The sequence below is a fragment of the Oncorhynchus mykiss genome, chromosome 4 (assembly GCF_057628025.1).
Source record: "Oncorhynchus mykiss isolate SJ-2025 chromosome 4, ASM5762802v1, whole genome shotgun sequence".
NCBI lineage: Eukaryota > Metazoa > Chordata > Actinopteri > Salmoniformes > Salmonidae > Oncorhynchus > Oncorhynchus mykiss.
The window spans coordinates 37,709,516-37,728,277 of NC_143025.1; the positions used below are offsets into that span (position 1 = coordinate 37,709,516).

An 18,762-nucleotide genomic window follows, 5' to 3' on the forward strand; every position below is an offset into this window, starting at 1 on the left:
AGTCTGAATACTTATGTAAATAAGGTTTTTCTGTTTGTGTTTTTAATACATTAGCAAAAAAAAACAACATGTTTTCGCTGTGTCTTTATGGGTTATTGTGTGTTTAAAAAAAAATACGATTTTAGAATAAGGCTGTGATGTAATTTTGGGGTGGAAAAAGTCAAGGGGTCTGAATACTTTCCGAAAGGCACTGTATATTATCCATGTTCTTGTTCCACCAGGACTCTAAGAAACACAAGGTATTACAGTTCTTCAGGTCCCGTTGATAGGATCGTCTCCAACGGAACTCGTGATTGTATGTTCGCCAATAGAACAGAGGGTGGAGGTGGTTTATTTATGTAGTTTCGTCAGGGTGCCCGCGTGTCGGCCTCACTTTCTCTTTTCCCAAATCTCAGGGATTAAGGGCTGGTCCGGGTCAGCATTATGTCTTGCGCTGCCGACTCGTTGAAGTGGAAATCATCATCAAAATCGAGGTTAGTGATTGCTGTTCTGATGTCCAAGAAGCTCTTTTCGGTCATAGGAAACGATGGCGGAAACACAAAATAGCAGAATTGGTCAGACTGGCATTCCTCTCCTGAAGGCTAAGTCAAAGACCCACGCACTGACAGTTATACAAATACTGTACCACACACACAGAAACGACATCCTACAATTGTTTATTTTGTGATTGATCTGTGCCATCTACTGGAAAAATACTCTAATTGACATTTTCATATGGCTGCGGCCACACAGAGATGCATGAGCGCAGATGAAACCTTATATGCATTCATCAGTTTTCTGTTTTTGTCCATCAAAGGTTTAACTCAATGAAACTATCTTAGGACAAGTTGCATGTGTAAAAAGACAAGACGACTTGTGCAGTTTTTGTCTGACAATAATCAACGGAAAATGCAAAAGCATTTGCTCAATCCGGAAGTTTTGGACACAACATATCTATGTGGCTGTAGCCTAAATGACAAAAGTAGGAATGTAATATATGAGTTATAGTTCTATTTTCCATATGTGAGTGAAGTAACATGAATTTACAAATTCTTAAAATAGAGCAGTGGAGGCTGCTGAGGGGAGGACAGCCTTGCGGTAATGGCTGGAATGAAGTAAACAGAATGGCGTCAGACACATGGAAACCATGTGTTGGATGTGTTTGATACAATTCCACTCCAGCCATTACCAGTAGCCCGTCGTCCCCAATTAAAAGGTGCCACCAACCTCATGTGCAATAGAGTACTCAAGTTATGCTCTTGGGCCAGAGAACTCAGGAAAACACAGAGGTAGGAGACACGGATCACAGAAACATGTGAGTATGGAAAACAGTTCCCTGAGCCCATCGACTCTCCAACAATACGACAAGGAAGAGACTTCGGTGTACATCCCAAATGGGAGCTTATTTCCAATATAGTGCACTACGTTTGACCAGAGGTACACTACTGTTCCTCACACAGTTACCAGTGCTACACCATGTCATTGTCAAGAACAAGACAGTAATCATAGTACCCCTTACAACAATATGTTGCACTGTTTCATATCTCCTCAGAGTTATTCATCTTTCAAACATAATGCATCATGTTAAATATACAGACAATTATGTGTTCAAAGACATAAGTATTTATAAAAACAGATGCACATCAATTATAAATATTTCAGCCAATGTATAAAACCCACATCTTTTAAAATCTGTTAATATCTGTTGAAAGGGACACCAGATATAGGCTTTTGTCTAATATAACAAACGTGGGCTGTACGCAGAAGATGCCTGCTGGGTGTCGACGAACGGAGACGATTCAACATGTAGTATTGTCAGGAGATGAATAAAAAATAGCAGACGATACTCTGTTGTCATATGCAATAGAACGGTCACTCGCTAATTTTAACCGATCAGCGTGGTCTGATTTGTCTAAGACATCAGTGCTCTAGCTTTAATCTTAAACTCTATGATATGGTGCTACTCCATGGTGGGGCTTAACTATTAAGTTGATGCTAAACAAACCCAGTCGATTGTAGCAGTGCTTGACTGAAATCCTTTTGGGTGTAGGTACAGTTTATATTGGTGTGTTCCGGCCCAAGTCAAGCACGGGATTGTAGAGTATCCTATGTTTCACTGATGATATGAGTTCAAAAGGATTCGCTGAAGTGATTGAAAGTGACCCTATTCATTGTTGAAAGCCTTTTACTCGGCATGGCATGTAAAGCCAGACTAGTAATGCTGTGTGATTATAGGGTAATATCATATAGATTACAGTTAAACAAATAAAGTTGTTGGAAAAAATGTCCTAAAAATACTAACATACATGACAGATTCCCTCCCTTTACAATGACATCCAGATCATATACATAAATATCAGTGGTGGCTGGTGGGCGTCAATATAGGAGGGCGGGACCATGTGTTTGATACCGTACATTCCAGCCATCACAATGGTCTCTGCCCATCAGCCTCATCTGATAAGCAGACTTCGTTAATATAAGCATTGGTTTTCTTGAGAAGATTAAGTCCTCGTGCACTTCAGGGTCAAGTTTCCTCTAGGAACAGATCTATGATCAGTTCAGATTTCCCCTCACCTAATCTTAACCATAAATGGGGGAAATGCAAAATCTGACCAGCGTCAAGGTGAAATGTCACCCTACAACCCTGGTGGCAGGGTAAAGATGTTGCTACTGTGCTCCCCTCTGCTGGTAGTTTGCCATAATGCAACACATTAGTCTTCTCTACATCGGCATTTAAGTGCAGTATGTACCAGCAGGACTAACTGTATGTCTGTGGTGTGTGAGTGTGTGTGTGTGTGTGTGTGGTGTGTGAGTGTGTGTCTGTGTGTGTGTCCAAGTCTTATTTCTTCAGTGATCCAATCATCACCTTGGAGACGAAGTTGACGATGGCACTGGCAGGTTGTTCGGGGTCGTGTTCAGCAAACAGGTGACACACATTCTCCGTCCCACTCATCGACTTCCTCGCCACAAAACCAAAGATCCTGACAGGAGGAGAAACAGCAGAGAAGCTCAGTAAGCCTTCAGCTTCAACAGCCAAACAGGAGAATTGAGGGTCATATTCACTAGCAATACAACAGAAACATGGGACAAAACCAAAGATCCTGACAGGAGGAGAAACAGCAGAGAAGCTCAGTAAGCCTTCAGCTTCAACAGCCAAACAGGAGAATCGAGGGTCATATTCACTAGGAATACAACAGAAACATATGGGCCAAAATGGAGAGGGACCTTCCTGAATTCTTCAAAAAATAAACTATTGTTTTGATTGCAAAACATTTCCTCTTGCTATTCAGCAAATACTTCAGAAAATACAAGTTATTGTGGGATAGAGAGAGATTTGTAAAGATAGAAAGACAGCATGTGAGACACAATGAGAAAGGGGGATCGAGAGGAAGACAGTGCATAAGAGAGAGAAAAATAATGACAGGCGCTGAAGTGAGGGAATGACTTACTTAGCAGAGGAGCAGCCATCTCTTGTCCACCTTGTGAGGAGAGAATAGTTAGTTGCCGTGCATGATTATCTGAGACACACACACCCACACAGGAGTGCACAGTACTCACTTGCGGTCCTGTGGGTCAAGGGCACAGAAAAGGACGGTATTGACGGTGTAGTGTCTCCTGAAGAACAGCCTACAGACAGAGAGAGACAGTGAGGGGTGAGTACACTGTAGTGTAGGTATACAATATCTGTCGTAAATATACTGTCGGAAAAAAGGTTTAGATGTTTTATTTTTTATTTTTTTATTTCACCTTTATTTAAGCAGGTGAGCTAGTTGAGAACAAGTTCTCATTTACAACTGCGATCTGGCCAAGATAAAGCAAAGCAGTGCGACAGAAACAACAACACAGAGTTGCACATGGAATTAACAAGCGTACAGTCAATAACACAGTAGAAAAAAAAGAGTCTATATACACAGTGTGTGCAAAATGCAATAAATAGGCCATAGTAGCAAAGTAATTACAATTTAGCAGATTAACACTGGAGTGATAGATGAGCAGATGATGATGATCAGATGATGGTGTGTAAGTAGTGATATTGGTGTGCAAAAGAGCAGCAAAGTAAATAAAAACAATATGGGGATGAAGAGGGGGATGACCGCGGCAGCTTTCCAATCTTTAGGGATCTCGGACGAAACGAAATAGATGTTGAACAGATTGGTAATAGGGGTTGCAACAATGGCGGCGGATCATATTAGAAAGAGAGGGTCCAGATTGTCTAGCCCAGCTGATTTGTACGGGTCCAGGATTTGCAGCTCTTTCACAACACGATATATTACATGCAGCACATACAACTGGAAAGTTAGTCACATTTACATTTTAACATACGGTATTCAAAGTCTCTGTGGCATACTGTATTAGGGTAAAATTAGGCCTCACAATAAGGCCTCGTGAGATACATTGCATTTGGAAAGTATTCAGACCCATTGACTTTTTCGACATTTTGCTACTTTACAGCCTTATTCTAAAATGGAATAAATAAAAATAGCCCATAATGAAAAGTGAAAACAGGTTTTAATAATTTTTTTGTGTGAATGTATTAAAAAGAAAAAATTGAAATACCTTATTTACATAAGTATTCAGACCCTTTGCTATGAGAATCAAAATTGAGCTCAGGTGTACACTGTTTCCATTAAATCATCCTTGAGATGTTTCTGCAACTTGATTGGAGTCCACCTGTGGGAAATTCCATTGATTGGACATGATTTGGAAAGGCACACACCTGTCTATATAAGGTCCCACAGTTGACATTGATTGTCAGAGAAAAAAACTAGCCATGAGGTCAAAGGAATTGCCTGTAGAGCTCCGAGACAGGATTGTGTCAAGGCACAGATCTGGGGAAGGGTACCAAGAAAATGTCTGCAGCATTGAAGGTCCCCAAGAACACAATGGCCGCAATCATTCTTAAATGGAATAAGTTTGGAACCACCAAGACTTTTCCTAGAGCTGGCCGCCTGGCCAAACTGAGCAATCGGGGGAGAAGGGCCACGGCCAGGGAGGTAACCAAGAACCCAATGGTCACTATGACAGAGCTCCGGAGTTCCTCTGTAGCGATAGGAGAACCTTCCAGAAGGACAACCATTTCTGCAGCACTCCATCAATCAGGCCTTTATGGTGGAGTGGCCAGACAGAATAAACTCCTCAGTAAAAGGCACATGACAGCCCGCTTGGAGTTTGTCAAAAGACACCTAAAGACGCTCAGACCATGTGAAACAGGATTCTCTGGTCTGATGAAACCAAGATTGAACTCTTAGGCCTGAATACCAAGCATCACGTCTGGAGGAAACTAGAACCATAAGCATGGGGGTGGCAGCATCATGCTGTGGATATGTTTTTCATGAGCAGGGACTGGGAGACTAGTAAGGATCAAAGGAAGATGAACAGAGCAAAGTACAGAGAGATCCTTGATGAAAACCTGCTCCGGAGCTCTCAGGACCTCAGACTGAGATGAAAGTTCACCTTCCAACAGGACTTCAACCCTAAGCACACAGCCAAGACAACGCAGAAGTGGCTTTGGGACAAGTCTCTGAATGTCCTTGAGTGGCCCAGCAAGAGTTTGGACTTGAACCCATGGGGGAACTGCAAGGAAATATGATAATCAGTGGTGGAAAAAGTACCCGATAAGTGCCTCTCTGGGCCTTTAATGACCCCAGAGAGTCAGGACACCCGTTTAACGTCCCATCCAAAAGACGGCACCCTATACAGGGAATCACTGCCCTGGGGAATTGGGATATTTTTTAGACCAGAGGAAAGACTGCCTCCTACACCACTTCCAGCAGAATCTGGTCTATCATTCAGGGACTGACCAGGGCCAACCCTGCTTAGCTTCAGAAGCAAGGCAGCAGTGGTATGCAGGGTGGTATGCTGCTGGTGAAAGTCAACCAGTAAAATACTACTGAGTAAAAGTCTAAAAGTATTTGGTTTTAAATATACTTATGTATCAAAAGTAAATGTAATTGCTAACATTTCCTTAATTATCAAAAGTAAAAGTATAAATAATTTCAAATACCTCATATTAAGCAAACCAGACGGCACCATTTTCTTTTATTTCTGGGAGTGCCAGGGGCACGCTCCAACACAGACATATTTACAAACAAAGCATGTGTGTTTAGTGAGTCTGCCAGATCAGAGGCAGTAGGGATGTTCTCTTGATAAGTGCATGAATTTGACCATTTTCCTGTCCTGCTAAGCATTCAAAATGCAACGAGTACCTTTGGGTGTCAGGGAAAATGTATGGGGTTCAAGCATTTTGCTAATCCCGCAATAACATCTGCTAAACACGTGTATGTGACCAATAACATTTGATTTGAGTTAAAATAACATTATTTTCTTTTGGAATGTAGTGAAGTAAAAGTAGACAAAATTATAAATAGTAAAGTACAGATACCCCCAAAAACGACTTAAGTACTTTACGCCACTTATGATAATGAAGACGGCACAAATGTGCCTTTTTTAATGTACCACCCCAGTGACAGAGCCGTTAGTTCCTTTTAGGTGTCATGAATTAATCATTGCGCCTTATGGTGGGTACAAATATGTACCTTCGTTCAATACATTGCTTTTCTGCAACGTATTGGGAAACCGGAATGTACCTTCAACGTACGTTGAGAACTAGAGTGTGACGATTGTATCTTAATATTCAAAATATTGGGTACAAAAATGGACCCTCGTACTCTTTATCCGCACATGTACCAAAAGGGTAACGAACAATACCATGTGTTATCATTATCTGTACCTCTGAAGGCACATTATCTGTATTTGGGTATATTTGTTCCCCAGGGAACAATACCATACCCTTATTTTGTAGGAGGTTCTTTATTTTATATGTGTGTGCATGCATACGTATGCATGCTCAAGCGTGTGTGTGTGTGTGTGTGTGTGCTCACATGAATGCATGGCATGCCGCGTGCATGTGTGATCATGCAAGTGTGCGTATGACTCACTTCCTCTGATTGTCGGTGAGAGTGATGCCCTGTGTTGAGACTTTGAAATTAACCACAGTGGAGGTTGGAGGAGGGTCCATGGCCAGAGTCAGACTGGCTGCCTTCTGTACAGCCTGGTACCCTGTCAAAGACTCCAGCTCTACTGAGCCCAAGAACCACACACTGCAAGCTAGGGAGAGAGACACACACCAGTTACACATTGTAACACACACACACACACGTTATACACTGTAACACACATACAGACTGGTACCCAGTCAGAGACTGCAGCTCTACTGAGCCCATGAACTACACGGAGAAGCATACATTTTACACAATGAAAGATGACACACACACAAACACACACACAATGTCAGAGAAGAGGAGAGCTGAGACTATAAAGTACCTGCTCCCTGTTTGAGTAGCTCAGCAGCAGAGTTGGTTACTGACTGTGTTGAGGGATCCCTTGTCTCTTCCAGAGGGTTTGACAACACAGGAAGAAAAGGGAAGTTTAGTTGGAACTGATATAATTGTATTTATAAAAACACAAGGAAAGACACACACACACACACACACACACACATTCTTACCTCTTTCGGGGATGATGAGTTTACAGGGCAGGGCCAAAGGGGTAATGGAATGTTGACAGACCAACGCAGTCAGACTTCCTGTGAGGAACAGAATACACTGTCTCAGATGCTTCAATATACCTTTCCATCTAGTCATTGGTCAATCAAAAATATTTTTGGGACCAGATTTTGTGGACCTGTTTAGCTGCACTACTGAGTATGTCCACCAGAGGAATACATTGTAATACTTCACAAAACTGAACATATGCACCCACACAGTACACATATGCATAGAACCCAACACAAAACACCATAAAAGAACAGAACAGAACACGCATACGTAGGCACATAGCACAACACACATGAATATGTCCTCACCAAAGTAGGGTTCATTGGGACAGCCCTTAAGCTGCACCCCTTTCTGTGTGCACTCAATCAGGAAGTGCCTAACCAGTTCATTGGATAGGTCGCCACCCACTATGGAGATAGGAAGTGACATCAGAGAGGATTGGGGAAATGGCAAGTGCCCTAGGTACAGATCGAGGATCAGCTTCCCCTACCCTAATCCTAACCTTAAATATTTGTGGAAAAAAATGCTAAAATGACACAGGATCAGCATCTAGCGGCAACTTCACTCTACACCGCCCTGGACTGACAGAAATATCTCATTAGAAGAAAGTCAGAAGTGACATATAACTACAATAGTAAAATGTTATGACATATTCGAATGAGACCATGTTGGAACTTATGGACCTCTCTGAGTTTGCGTCCCAAATGGCATCCTATTCCCATAGGGCTCTGGTCAAATGAAGTGCACTTTATAGAGAATAGCATGCCATTTGAAATGCAGTAATTTGTGGCCTATCACACCCACCTTTCTTGCTCTGTGTCAGGACAGAGGGAGGGGGTGTGGCCACCTTCATAGCCAATCCGTAGGCTCCGCGGAATGAGTGACTGTCCCTGACGATGAAGGATCCAGGTTCTTTGTCCTTCAGCACACCGATGGCTACAGAGCACCACAGGAGTCAAAAAACAAAGTTTAACACAGTCACAACACCCATGTCATAGTCAGTAGCAACTGTGATGCCCTTTTCAGACTACTGAGACAAACAGAGCCAAGCAGAGCCGAAATGTGCTGCTCTGGCCTGGTTGCACAATGTGTAATGCACATCTAGCATAATGGCTGGAACTATGCTGGAAAGCACAGTGTGAAAAGAAAATATCAAAGGCAACACACACACACACACACACACACACACACACACACACACACACACACACACACACACACACACACACACACACACACACACACACACACACACACACACACAAACACACACACACAAAGAGAGAAAGAGTTCTTGCAGCACCCGTCTAATTTCCGGAAACAATATTTACCTTGATCTCTGGAGATGTCAGGCTTGTACCAGAATTTGGAAGTGTCCTGAACAAACTTCACATTGTCCTGCTTACTGGAAAACGGGTCTGCAACACAACACAACACACAGACAGAGACAGCCACTTGGTGTGAAGAGAGAGAAAGAGAGAAATAGAGCACTATAGCATATAAACATATTTTTTGAGACACAGTGAACATCGTGTACGACAGTATGATTGAGTGTGAATTCAGGCATGCCACTGTCTTTTAATGTACGAGTGAGAGTCAACGTATAGCTGTCTATACATGTTTACAACATGGGACAGACTGTGTAATGAGGTTTAATTTTTCACATGCACAAGTACATTGAAATGCTTAACTTGCAAAAAAACAACTACATTTCAGATAAATGTCAGCTACTGTATATACAGGGTCAATACCAGCACCAAATGTACAATAGGGAGGGATAGTGGAGTATTTGAAGTAGATATGTACATGTAGGCAGTGATTAGGAGAAAGTGACTGGTAGGAAGCTAAATGATAATAATAATGATAATAATATTAAACAGTATGGCTGCGGCAGAAGTGGTGGGTTGATGTCTGTGTGGTGGTGAATGTGTGATTGCAAATGTAAATGTGTGGGTGTGGGTGTGGGCCAGAGTGTCCGTGTATGCGTGATTGGAAGATGTACATGGAAACAGGCCTGAAAAGTGACTGGTAGCAGAAATACTTATGGTTATATAGTAATGGTAATATATAGAGTGAAACAAATCAAAGCACATTTTATTTGTCTCATGCGCCGAATACAACAGCCTTCCAGTTAAATATTTACTTACAAGCCCTTAACCAACAATGCAGTTTTAAGAAAATACCTAAAAAAAGGTCAGATAAAAATAACAAATCATTAAAGAGCAGCAGTAAAATAACAATAGCGGGGATATATACAGGGGGTACCGGTACAGAGTCAATGGGCGGGGGCACCGGTGTCAAGGTAATTGAAGAAATATGTACATGCAGGTACAGTTATTAAAGTGACTGTGCATAGATAATAACATAGAGTAGCAGCAGCGTAGAAGTGTGTGTGTGTGTGTGTGTGGGGGGGGGGGGGATGCAAATAGTCTGGGTAGCCATTTGATTAGATGTTCAGGAGTCTTATGGCTTGGGGGTAGAAGCTGTTTAGAAGCCTCTTCCACCTAGACTTGGCACTCCGGTACTGCTTGCCATGTGGTAGCAGAGAGAACACTCTATGACTAGGGTGGCTGAAGTCTTTGACAATTTTTAGGGCAGTTGCCATACCGAGCAGTTGCCATACCAGACAGTGATGCAACCCGTCAGGATGCTCTCAATGTTGCAGCTGTAAAACCTTTTGAGGATCTGAGGACCCATGCCAAATCTTTTCAGTCTCCTGAGGGGGAATAGGTTTTGTTGTGCCCTCTTCACGACTGTCTTGGTGTGCTTGGACCATGTTAGTTTGTTGGTGATGTGGACGCCAAGGAACTTGAAGCTGTCAACCTGCTCAGTCCTCCTTTTCCTATAGTCCACAATCATCTCCTTTGTCTTGATCACGTTGAGCTCCTCTCTATGGGCTGTCTCATCATTGTTGGTGATCAGGCCTACCACTGTTGTGTCATCAACAAATGATGGTGTTGAAGTCGTGCCTGGCCGTGCAGTCATGAGTGAACAGGCAGTACAGGATAGTACTGAGCACGCACACCTGGTTGAGGATCAGCGTGGCGAATGTGTTGTTACCTACCCTTACCACCTGGGGGCGGCACGTCAGGAAGTCCAGGAGCCAGTTGCAGAGGGAGGTGTTTAGTCCCAGGGTCCTTAGCTTAGTGATGAGCTTTGAGGGCACTATGGTGTTGAATGCTAAACTGTAGCCAATTAATAGCATTCTCATATAGATGAGTACCAGTCAAAAGTTTGGACACACCTACTCATTCCAGGGTTTTTATTTATTTTTACTATTTTCCACATTGTAAAAAATATAGTTTAGACATAAGAACTATGAGTAAACATGTGGAATCATGTAGTAACCAAAATGGTGTTAAACAAATCAAAATATATTCTTCAAATCAGCCACCCTTTGCCTTGATGAGCTTTGCACACTCTTGTCATTCTCTAAACCAGCTTCACCTAGAATACTTTTCCAACAGTCTTGAAGGAGTTTCCACATATGCTGAGCACTTATTGGCTGCCTTTCCTTCACTCTGTAGTCCAGCTCATCCCAAACCATCTCAAACCATCTCATCTCAGCTGTGACCAAATATCTCGCGGCCATTTTAGGAATGTTGACGCTCTTCTTGTTCTAGTCTGTCTGCATGCTCATCTGGTCTTTCCCTGTGCTCCACCTCTAATTTCTGTTGTTCCGATTTTGCCATTAGTTCTATCTCCCTCAGTTGCAAGTCTATGGGAATTGACCTACTACCCACAGGACCCTTTTCACCAACATCCCTCTACGTAAGGATTTCCTCCTCCAGCAGAGCAGCACCGATCAACTCTTTGACTGCTGATTTTGGATGGCCAGACACCACCTTGATGTCATAATGCTTTGCAGTGACGAGCAGATTCGCCTTTGTACATTTATCTCCCATGTAGGATTTTCCACAAATGTTTCCAACTTAAGGCCCATTGGCTTTTTTTATTACCCTGTGTGTTTATGAAACTTTTTAAAATATTTCCACCAATCAGTGACGGAAACTCTACCCAAAAGTGTATTCTGAACACTCAAATATCTGGGCAAAGCAAAGCTTCAGAGTAGGTGATTAGAGCAAATACCATACTCATGGGACACTAGATCCCGGACGAACCCCCATTTTGTTACGTTTCCACAAGACAAACTCAAAATGTCTCTCACAACAAAGGGAAATAACAAAGAAAATCACTGACAACCAAACAAAACAGAAAGGGGTTCAAAAGGGGTTCTGAAAAGCACCCATGTGGGTGCCCACTGAAAGTTGGAAAAGCCACTAGTAAGAGGTTCTAAAAGACACCCACCATGGATGCCCACTAGGTTTGCCTCCAAAAAGACAAACTAAAAGAAAAACCCACAACAACTTAGGATAGGGAGTTAAAAGATGGAGCCAAACAAACAGGGGAAACACCAAAACACAAACAGGTTGAGCTCGAAATCGCACCACAGATGAGGTGAGGTGTAGCTCTCCCCAACATCTCTCAAGCTCCACTGGAGCACTGGGCCAGCCACGCCTAAATAGCACCTGGGTCAACACAGGTCAAACACCTTCCCAGTAATGAGTTGGCAACCAGCACACGTGTAACACACACGGACTGACGAGGTGACACCAATCAGTGCACCCTACGTGTTAACAAGCTATACGTGCTAAAGTCCATCCTCAAAACATAAATGGAAAACCAAAGCCAGTAACAGAGGACGGATGATTTTTACGCGCTACACTTTTCAGCACTCGGCGGTCCCGGTCTGTGATCTTATGTGGCCTACCACTTCTCTGGTGAGGCGTTGTTGCAACTAGACGTTTCCACTTCACAATAACAGCCCTTACAGTTGCCTGGGGCAGCTCTAGTAGGGCAGAAATTTTACTAACTGACTTGTTGGAATCCTTTGACGGTGCCACGTTGAAAGTCACCGAGCTCTTCAGAAAGGCAATTCTTCAGCCAAGGTTTGTCTATGGAGATTGCATGGCAGTGTGCTTAATTTTATACACCTGTCAGCAAATGAAATAGCTGAATCCACTAATTTGAAGTTGTGTCCACATACTTTTGTATATATAGTGACATGTAAATAGGAGTAATAGCAGGAGAAATAAATAGATACTAATGATAATGGCAATCAATAATCAATTAACAGCAGCGTAATGATAGTAATACATCTAATCAATAATCATTTTAGAAGCAGTGTAGTTGTGAGGTCGTGTGTGCCATTGGGTGTAAGTGTATGGCGTCAATAATGAGTGTGTAAGTGAGCATGTGGTGCCTGGAGAAGTGGGTATACTCAAATTTTGCCAAAATGTTTCCAAACGGCCATCCAAGCTAAGGAAAGGCGCCCTGTGTGAAAGATTCTATGAGAAACAGTGACACTCTGAATGACCTAAATAATAAAATCCCAAATTGGTCTTTCACATTCAGGCTACCTAAGTTGTACTGTGCAGTAGGCTAATAGTAGGGCTACACATTTTTTCAGGTTTTCGTCCAAAACAATGCTTAATCCACATCAGGAGACCACTTTTGAGGTCTGGAAAAATCTAAGAAATGTAGGTTTTTGAGAGTAGTTACCCTTTAATTCAAGTGTGCAGGCTGTTAGCACTATTGTCTGATTAACAGTGTTTCTGTTACACATGAGATGGAGTTTACATTGCAATAGGCACTGGATTGACACCAATGCTCATGATATCATTATGACAGGTAGGTATATACCTAACAGGTGGGTATATATACACTTAGCTATATATACTTAGCTATTTAACATTTAATAGAGAAGGTTTTTGGGAAAGCATTTCCGTCTACCTAAAGACAGTTAAGCCTATAATTAGCGTTGCTATATTTTTCCTGTTCCTTAATAGTTTGAATCCTTCATTATTTGAGGCATGTCTTACCTTGTTTCAAAGTAGCCTATTGACAAATTCTGACCTTTTGTTTGGGCAATTATTTTTTATAAAGACTAACTCTTATGCATTCTCCTGTTCTATCGGTTTTCTTTCAGCTTTCTTTCATTGTCTAGCAGCCGAAGGCTTTATCCTAATCATATTAGCAACCCATGATAGTTGTTGCATCTTTAAATCCCCCCCCTTTTTTCGAACTGATATTTCCATCTCTGTCCACCAAACCGCTCCCATGTGCGGTGTGCATTTTAGAAGAGTGGTTTCCCGCAAATGGCATGTTGCAACATTCACACATAGGCCTACTGCCTTGTGTATTTTGCTGTGCCTAAAATGTGAAGAAATAATAGTTGATCTGCATTTTAATATAAACATTCCTATCTGTTCCATCAGCCCAATTAATTGATACGGCATATACCTCCAAAGCACTACTTTGATAAGTATCAATCGGGATTAAGAAGAGAGTATAAGCAATGTCCACCACACCACTGTGTGTGTAAGTAAGACAGTGAAGGTGTATATGTCTGAGTGGGTGGAGTCCTGTGGATGGGCATAGAGTCAGTGTGGGTAGTCTGTGGGAGAAGGAGAGCAGTAGTTGTTAGCCATTTAACAGTCTTATAGCCAGGGGATAGAAGCTGTATATGAGTCTGTTGGTCTGAGCCTTGATGCACTGGTACCGCCTGCTGGACAGCAGCATGGCTGTAGTCTTTTGCAATTTTTCTGTCCCTTCTCAGACACTGCCTGGCATGTACATCCTGGATTGACAGAGCTCACCCTGAGTAATGTGCTGGGCCGTCCATAATATAGGGCCTTTTGTTCAAGTGCGGTGCAGTTGCCATGCCAGACGGTGATACAGCCAGTCAGGATGCTCTCAATGCTGCAGCTATAAGTTCCTAAGGATCTGAGGGGCTATGCCAAACCATGCCTACTTCACAACTGTTGTGGTGTGAGAGGACCATGTTAAGTCCTTAGTGATGTGGACACCAAGGAACTTGAATCTCTGGACCGTCTCCACTATGGCCCAATCGATGTGGATGGGGGTGTGCACCCGCCCTTGTTTTCTGTAGTCAGCTCCTTGGTCTTTCTGAAGTTGAGGGAGAGACTGGTAGACTCATAGTCAGTCGTTGGTGAGGTTGAAGAGGGCAGTGTGGAGTGGAATAGAGAATGCGTCATCTGTGGATCTGTTGGGGAGGTATGCAAATTGGAGTGGGTTGAAGATGTCTGGGAGGATGGAGTTGATGTGTGCGATGACCAGCCTTTCAAAGCACTTCATTATTACAGGTCGGTAGTAATCGTAGCAGGATGCCTTAGAGTTTTTTGGGAACAGGAATGATGGTGTGTGTGTGTGTCTGCCTGTGTGTGTATCTGCATGCATGTGTACCTGATCCAGGCAAAGGGCCTCCACCACCACCAGGGCTGAGTCCTCTGAAAGGGGCTGGGGTCATGGCTGAGGGGAAGGGGATGCTGAGACTACTACCACTGTGGGGGCTGGATAATCCACTGAGAGAGGGGGAGCGGGACCCAGCCAGCCCTGGTACCCTCTTCTCAGGCAGCACGGGTGGCAGTCCTGTCAGTCCATCCTCTCCAAGCCCCAGGCCTAGATCCAGGCCCCCCAGCCCCTCCACAGCTTCCAACAGGCTGTCCTCCAGACCAAGATGTCCATTCCCCAGCAGCAGAGAGACTATATCCCCCTGGCTTTGGGCATCCTGGTTCCTCTCACCCCGGCTCTGGCCCCCAGACCCCTCCAGGTCCCTCTGGGCCCCCAGGGGAGATCTGTGTGCATTGAGGAGGCTGAGGGGAGAAAGAGAGGAAGAGGAAGGGGGGAGGAATGGGGAGGACAGGAACATAGGAGTCCTGTCCAGCCACACTGGAGGTGGGGTTTGGCTGAGGAGAGAGAGAGAGAGAAGGGGATGATCAAGTATAAGCACAAATGTGTAAGGACAGCAGCTGGGAGACGAGAAGCAAGTACTGGGAGTGAAAATTGAATGCATAAACAGACATGAAACAAACAAGGACAGCGTCTGAACAAGGGACAACAATAACGCTGACACGGGGAACAAACTGAGGAACAGACAGATATAGAAGGGGCAATCAACAAAGTGACCAGGTGAGTCCAATGAAGCGCTGATGTGCGTAATGATGTTGACAGGTGTGCGTAATGATGGGCAGCCGGGCATCCTTGAGCGCCAGAGAGGGGGAGCGGGAGCAGGCGTGACAAAATGTAGCTACAGTTAACACACACACAAAAACATTGCAGTGTGAACATTGCACAGTGTCTCCTGACCCCTCCTGTCTCAGCCTCCAGTATTTATGCTGCAGTAGTTTATGTGTCGGGGAGCTAGGGTCAGTTTGTTATATCTGGAGTACTTCTCCTGTCCTATTCGGTGTCCTGTGTGAATCTAAGTGTGCGTTCTCTAATTCTCTCCTTCTCTCTCTCGGAGGACCTGAGCCCTAGGACCATGCCCCAGGACTACCTGACATGATGACTCCTTGTTGTCCCCAGTCCACCTGACTGTGCTGCTGCTCCAGTTTCAACTGTTCTGCCTTATTATTATTCGGCCATGCTGGTCATTTATGAATATCTGAACATCTTGGCCATGTTCTGTTATAATTTCCACCCAGCACAGCCAGAAGAGGACTGGCCACCCCACATAGCCTGGTTCCTCTCTAGGTTTCTTCCTAGGTTTTGGCCTTTCTAGGGAGTTTTTCCTAGCCACCGTGCTTCTACACCTGCATTGCTTGCTGTTTGGGGTTTTAGGCTGTGTTTCTGTACAGCACTTTGAGATATCAGCTGATGTACGAAGGGCTATATAAATACATTTGATTTGATTTGATTTGAAAGAAGACAGTACCTGTTAGTGTGTGGGAGGGTGCTCCTTGACGGTACAGAGTGCATGGATCCGAACATTCTCTGACAGGTGGCGGGAGTGAAGGACACTTCCGAGCAGAAAAGCTCTCCATTCGACGAGGCTGGAGTTTGGTTCATACTACCGTCCAGGAAACTTCGGGAATCTGCAAGAAAATAAAAACAACAGCATCCCTTTAAAACTGTGGCATGGCTTCCCCTTTAACATTACAGATAGGTGCATACTAGTCTACGAGAGAGCTCATCTCTTATCTTTGAGACTCTGAATAGCTGCCCATGCTAAAACATGCTTTGGATCAAATGTGCCCTCTATCCAACTCTATGGTGCATACAGTGCAGTATGTGACTGGAGGTTTGTATGAAGGTCATCCTTTAACATAATCTGTTCATTTCCCCACTTCCAAAATACGTTTGCTTCTAATTTATCTTACTGTATCAAGTCTCAGATTAACAGTCCCTGAGATATTTTCTTACACACTGCTCTTTGTGAGTTCTCACCAAATCCTCTGTATTGGCTCTGTACTCCAGCCATATGTTCTGTCAAGAGAGAGAGAGCAACAGACATGCTCAGCAAGAGCTCCTGATTTATCTGTTTTTTGTTTTTAAAATGAGATGAACATCTCCAATCTAAAAATAATTCAAGACAAGACATGATGAACAACTCTATTCATTCTGAATATATTTTTTAAAACTTTGCGCCTCAAATGAAGTAGTTTTTACTCTCCTTAACTAGCTACACAACAAAAACATAGCCAGCAGAGCAAAAAATGTAGCTAGAACAAACCTAGCAAGTGCAGCTAACACAACCACATCAAATGACCAAACTGAGTGAATAAACCAAAAAGCAACATGGACTCTAACCTTAAATGTATATTTTTTTGTGTGTGTAAAGATTTTTCACCATTTAAGATATTTTAAGCTAAATTAGAGTAAACTTGCAACATAAGCAGACAAACAAAAATGGTTGCCATGGCAACCAGGCAGCAGAACAGGGCAGCAGAGCACCATGTGTTCCCTCAGCGCTGAGTCCATTCTCTACCCTCCAGAGACCAAAAAATGACACAAGGAAAGCTTTTCAACAGAAACTACTAAAGGGGAGGCCAGAAACCCTTTTCACAGACCTGTACAAAAACGGTGATGTGAGTAATTTCATCTCTCTCACTGACCAGCCAAATGTATGGCGCTCAGCAGTCTGCTCTCACTATGGGTGAAAGTAAAAGAGACCGACAACCCTGACAGCACCATGATAACAATCAACCTGACTGGGACTGTCATGGTGCAAGCTAACCTATTTCATTTAAAGACTGAACATTTGATGTCATTCTCCAAAGATCCTACAAACAAGCCCCTTCAGGCAGGAGAAGCAGTGTGAGTAATGAAGAAAAAATGTATCCATCATAAAGACCTCCTTGTATCCACTACAGCCCCCTCCCACTCTCCCCACCTCTCTCTCTCTGTCTCTCTTGAGCTCTCTCTCTTTATTCCTTCTCTCCTTTTCTTTCATCCCATCTCACTCTCCCTCTTCTCCATTGACTTTATGTTGAGGAATTTAGGCTGAATTAAACCCTCTCTTGTCATCTCCATTATTAGATTACTTACTTACACAAACACACACACACACACACACACACAGGTCAAAAGTAGTGCACTATATAGGGAATAGGATGGCATTTGGGATGCAAACTTTCTATATGTTAATGGTGACCTTACTCTACACTTTCAATGTAAACTAAAAGCTGGTGCCAATCTGGCCTGGGGAGGTGAGAGAATGCATGTACAGTTGAAGTCGGAAGTTTACATGCACCTTAGCCAAACACATTTAAACTCAGTTTTTCACAATTCCTGACATTTAATCCAAGTAAAAATTACCTGTCGTAGGTCAGTTACGATCACCACTTTATTTTAAGAATGTGAAATGTCAGAATAATAGTAGAGAGAATTATTAATTTCAGCTTTTATTTCTTTCATCACATTCCCAGTGGGTCAGAAGTTTAGATACACTCAATTAGTATTTGTTAGCATTGCCTTTAAATGGTTTAACTTGGGTCAAACGTTTGTTAGCCTTCCACAAGCTTTCCACAATAAGTTGGCAGAATTGTCCCATTCCTCCTGACAGAGCTGGTGTAACTGAGTCAGGTTTGTACATGCTTATTTCAGTTCTGCCCACAAATGTTCTATAAGATTGAGGTCAGGGCTTTGTGATGGCCACTCCAATACCTTGACTTTGTTGTCCTTAGGCCATTTTATCACAACTTTGGAAGTATGCTTGGGGTCATTGTCCGTTTGGAAGACCCATTGGCAACCAAGCTTTAACTTCCTGACTGATGTCTTGAGATGTTGCTTCAATATATCCACATAATTTTCCTCATGATGCCATCCATTTTGTGAAGTGCACCAGTCCCTCCTATAGCAAAGCACCCCCACAGCATGATGCTGCTACCCCTGTGCTTCACAGTTGGGGTGGTGTTCTTAGGCT

At 43.2% G+C, this 18,762-nt stretch overlaps 1 protein-coding gene across 5 annotated transcripts in view; it reads right to left on the reverse strand.

The window, feature by feature from the left end:
• Nucleotides 1-640: 640 nt before the first annotated feature.
• The window catches only part of LOC110521773 (tensin-3), a 68,516-nt gene continuing 50,394 nt past the window's right edge, over nucleotides 641-18,762 (reverse strand). For 3 of the 5 annotated variants that reach the window (XM_036968974.2, XM_090231941.1, XM_090231942.1), the window contains 11 exons: nucleotides 16,273-16,432; nucleotides 14,802-15,304; nucleotides 8,867-8,953; nucleotides 8,340-8,471; nucleotides 7,844-7,942; nucleotides 7,487-7,564; nucleotides 7,303-7,368; nucleotides 6,918-7,086; nucleotides 3,538-3,606; nucleotides 3,429-3,458; nucleotides 641-2,960 (listed from right to left, as the gene is read on the reverse strand). In XM_036968974.2, coding sequence (XP_036824869.2) covers nucleotides 2,819-2,960; nucleotides 3,429-3,458; nucleotides 3,538-3,606; nucleotides 6,918-7,086; nucleotides 7,303-7,368; nucleotides 7,487-7,564; nucleotides 7,844-7,942; nucleotides 8,340-8,471; nucleotides 8,867-8,953; nucleotides 14,802-15,304; nucleotides 16,273-16,432 — 1,535 coding nt within the window. In that variant the 3' untranslated portion in view covers nucleotides 641-2,818. The remainder of the gene's footprint in view (nucleotides 2,961-3,428; nucleotides 3,459-3,537; nucleotides 3,607-6,917; nucleotides 7,087-7,302; nucleotides 7,369-7,486; nucleotides 7,565-7,843; nucleotides 7,943-8,339; nucleotides 8,472-8,866; nucleotides 8,954-14,801; nucleotides 15,305-16,272; nucleotides 16,433-18,762) is intronic. The other 2 variants (XM_036968977.2, XM_090231943.1) reach the window with 1 other exon arrangement.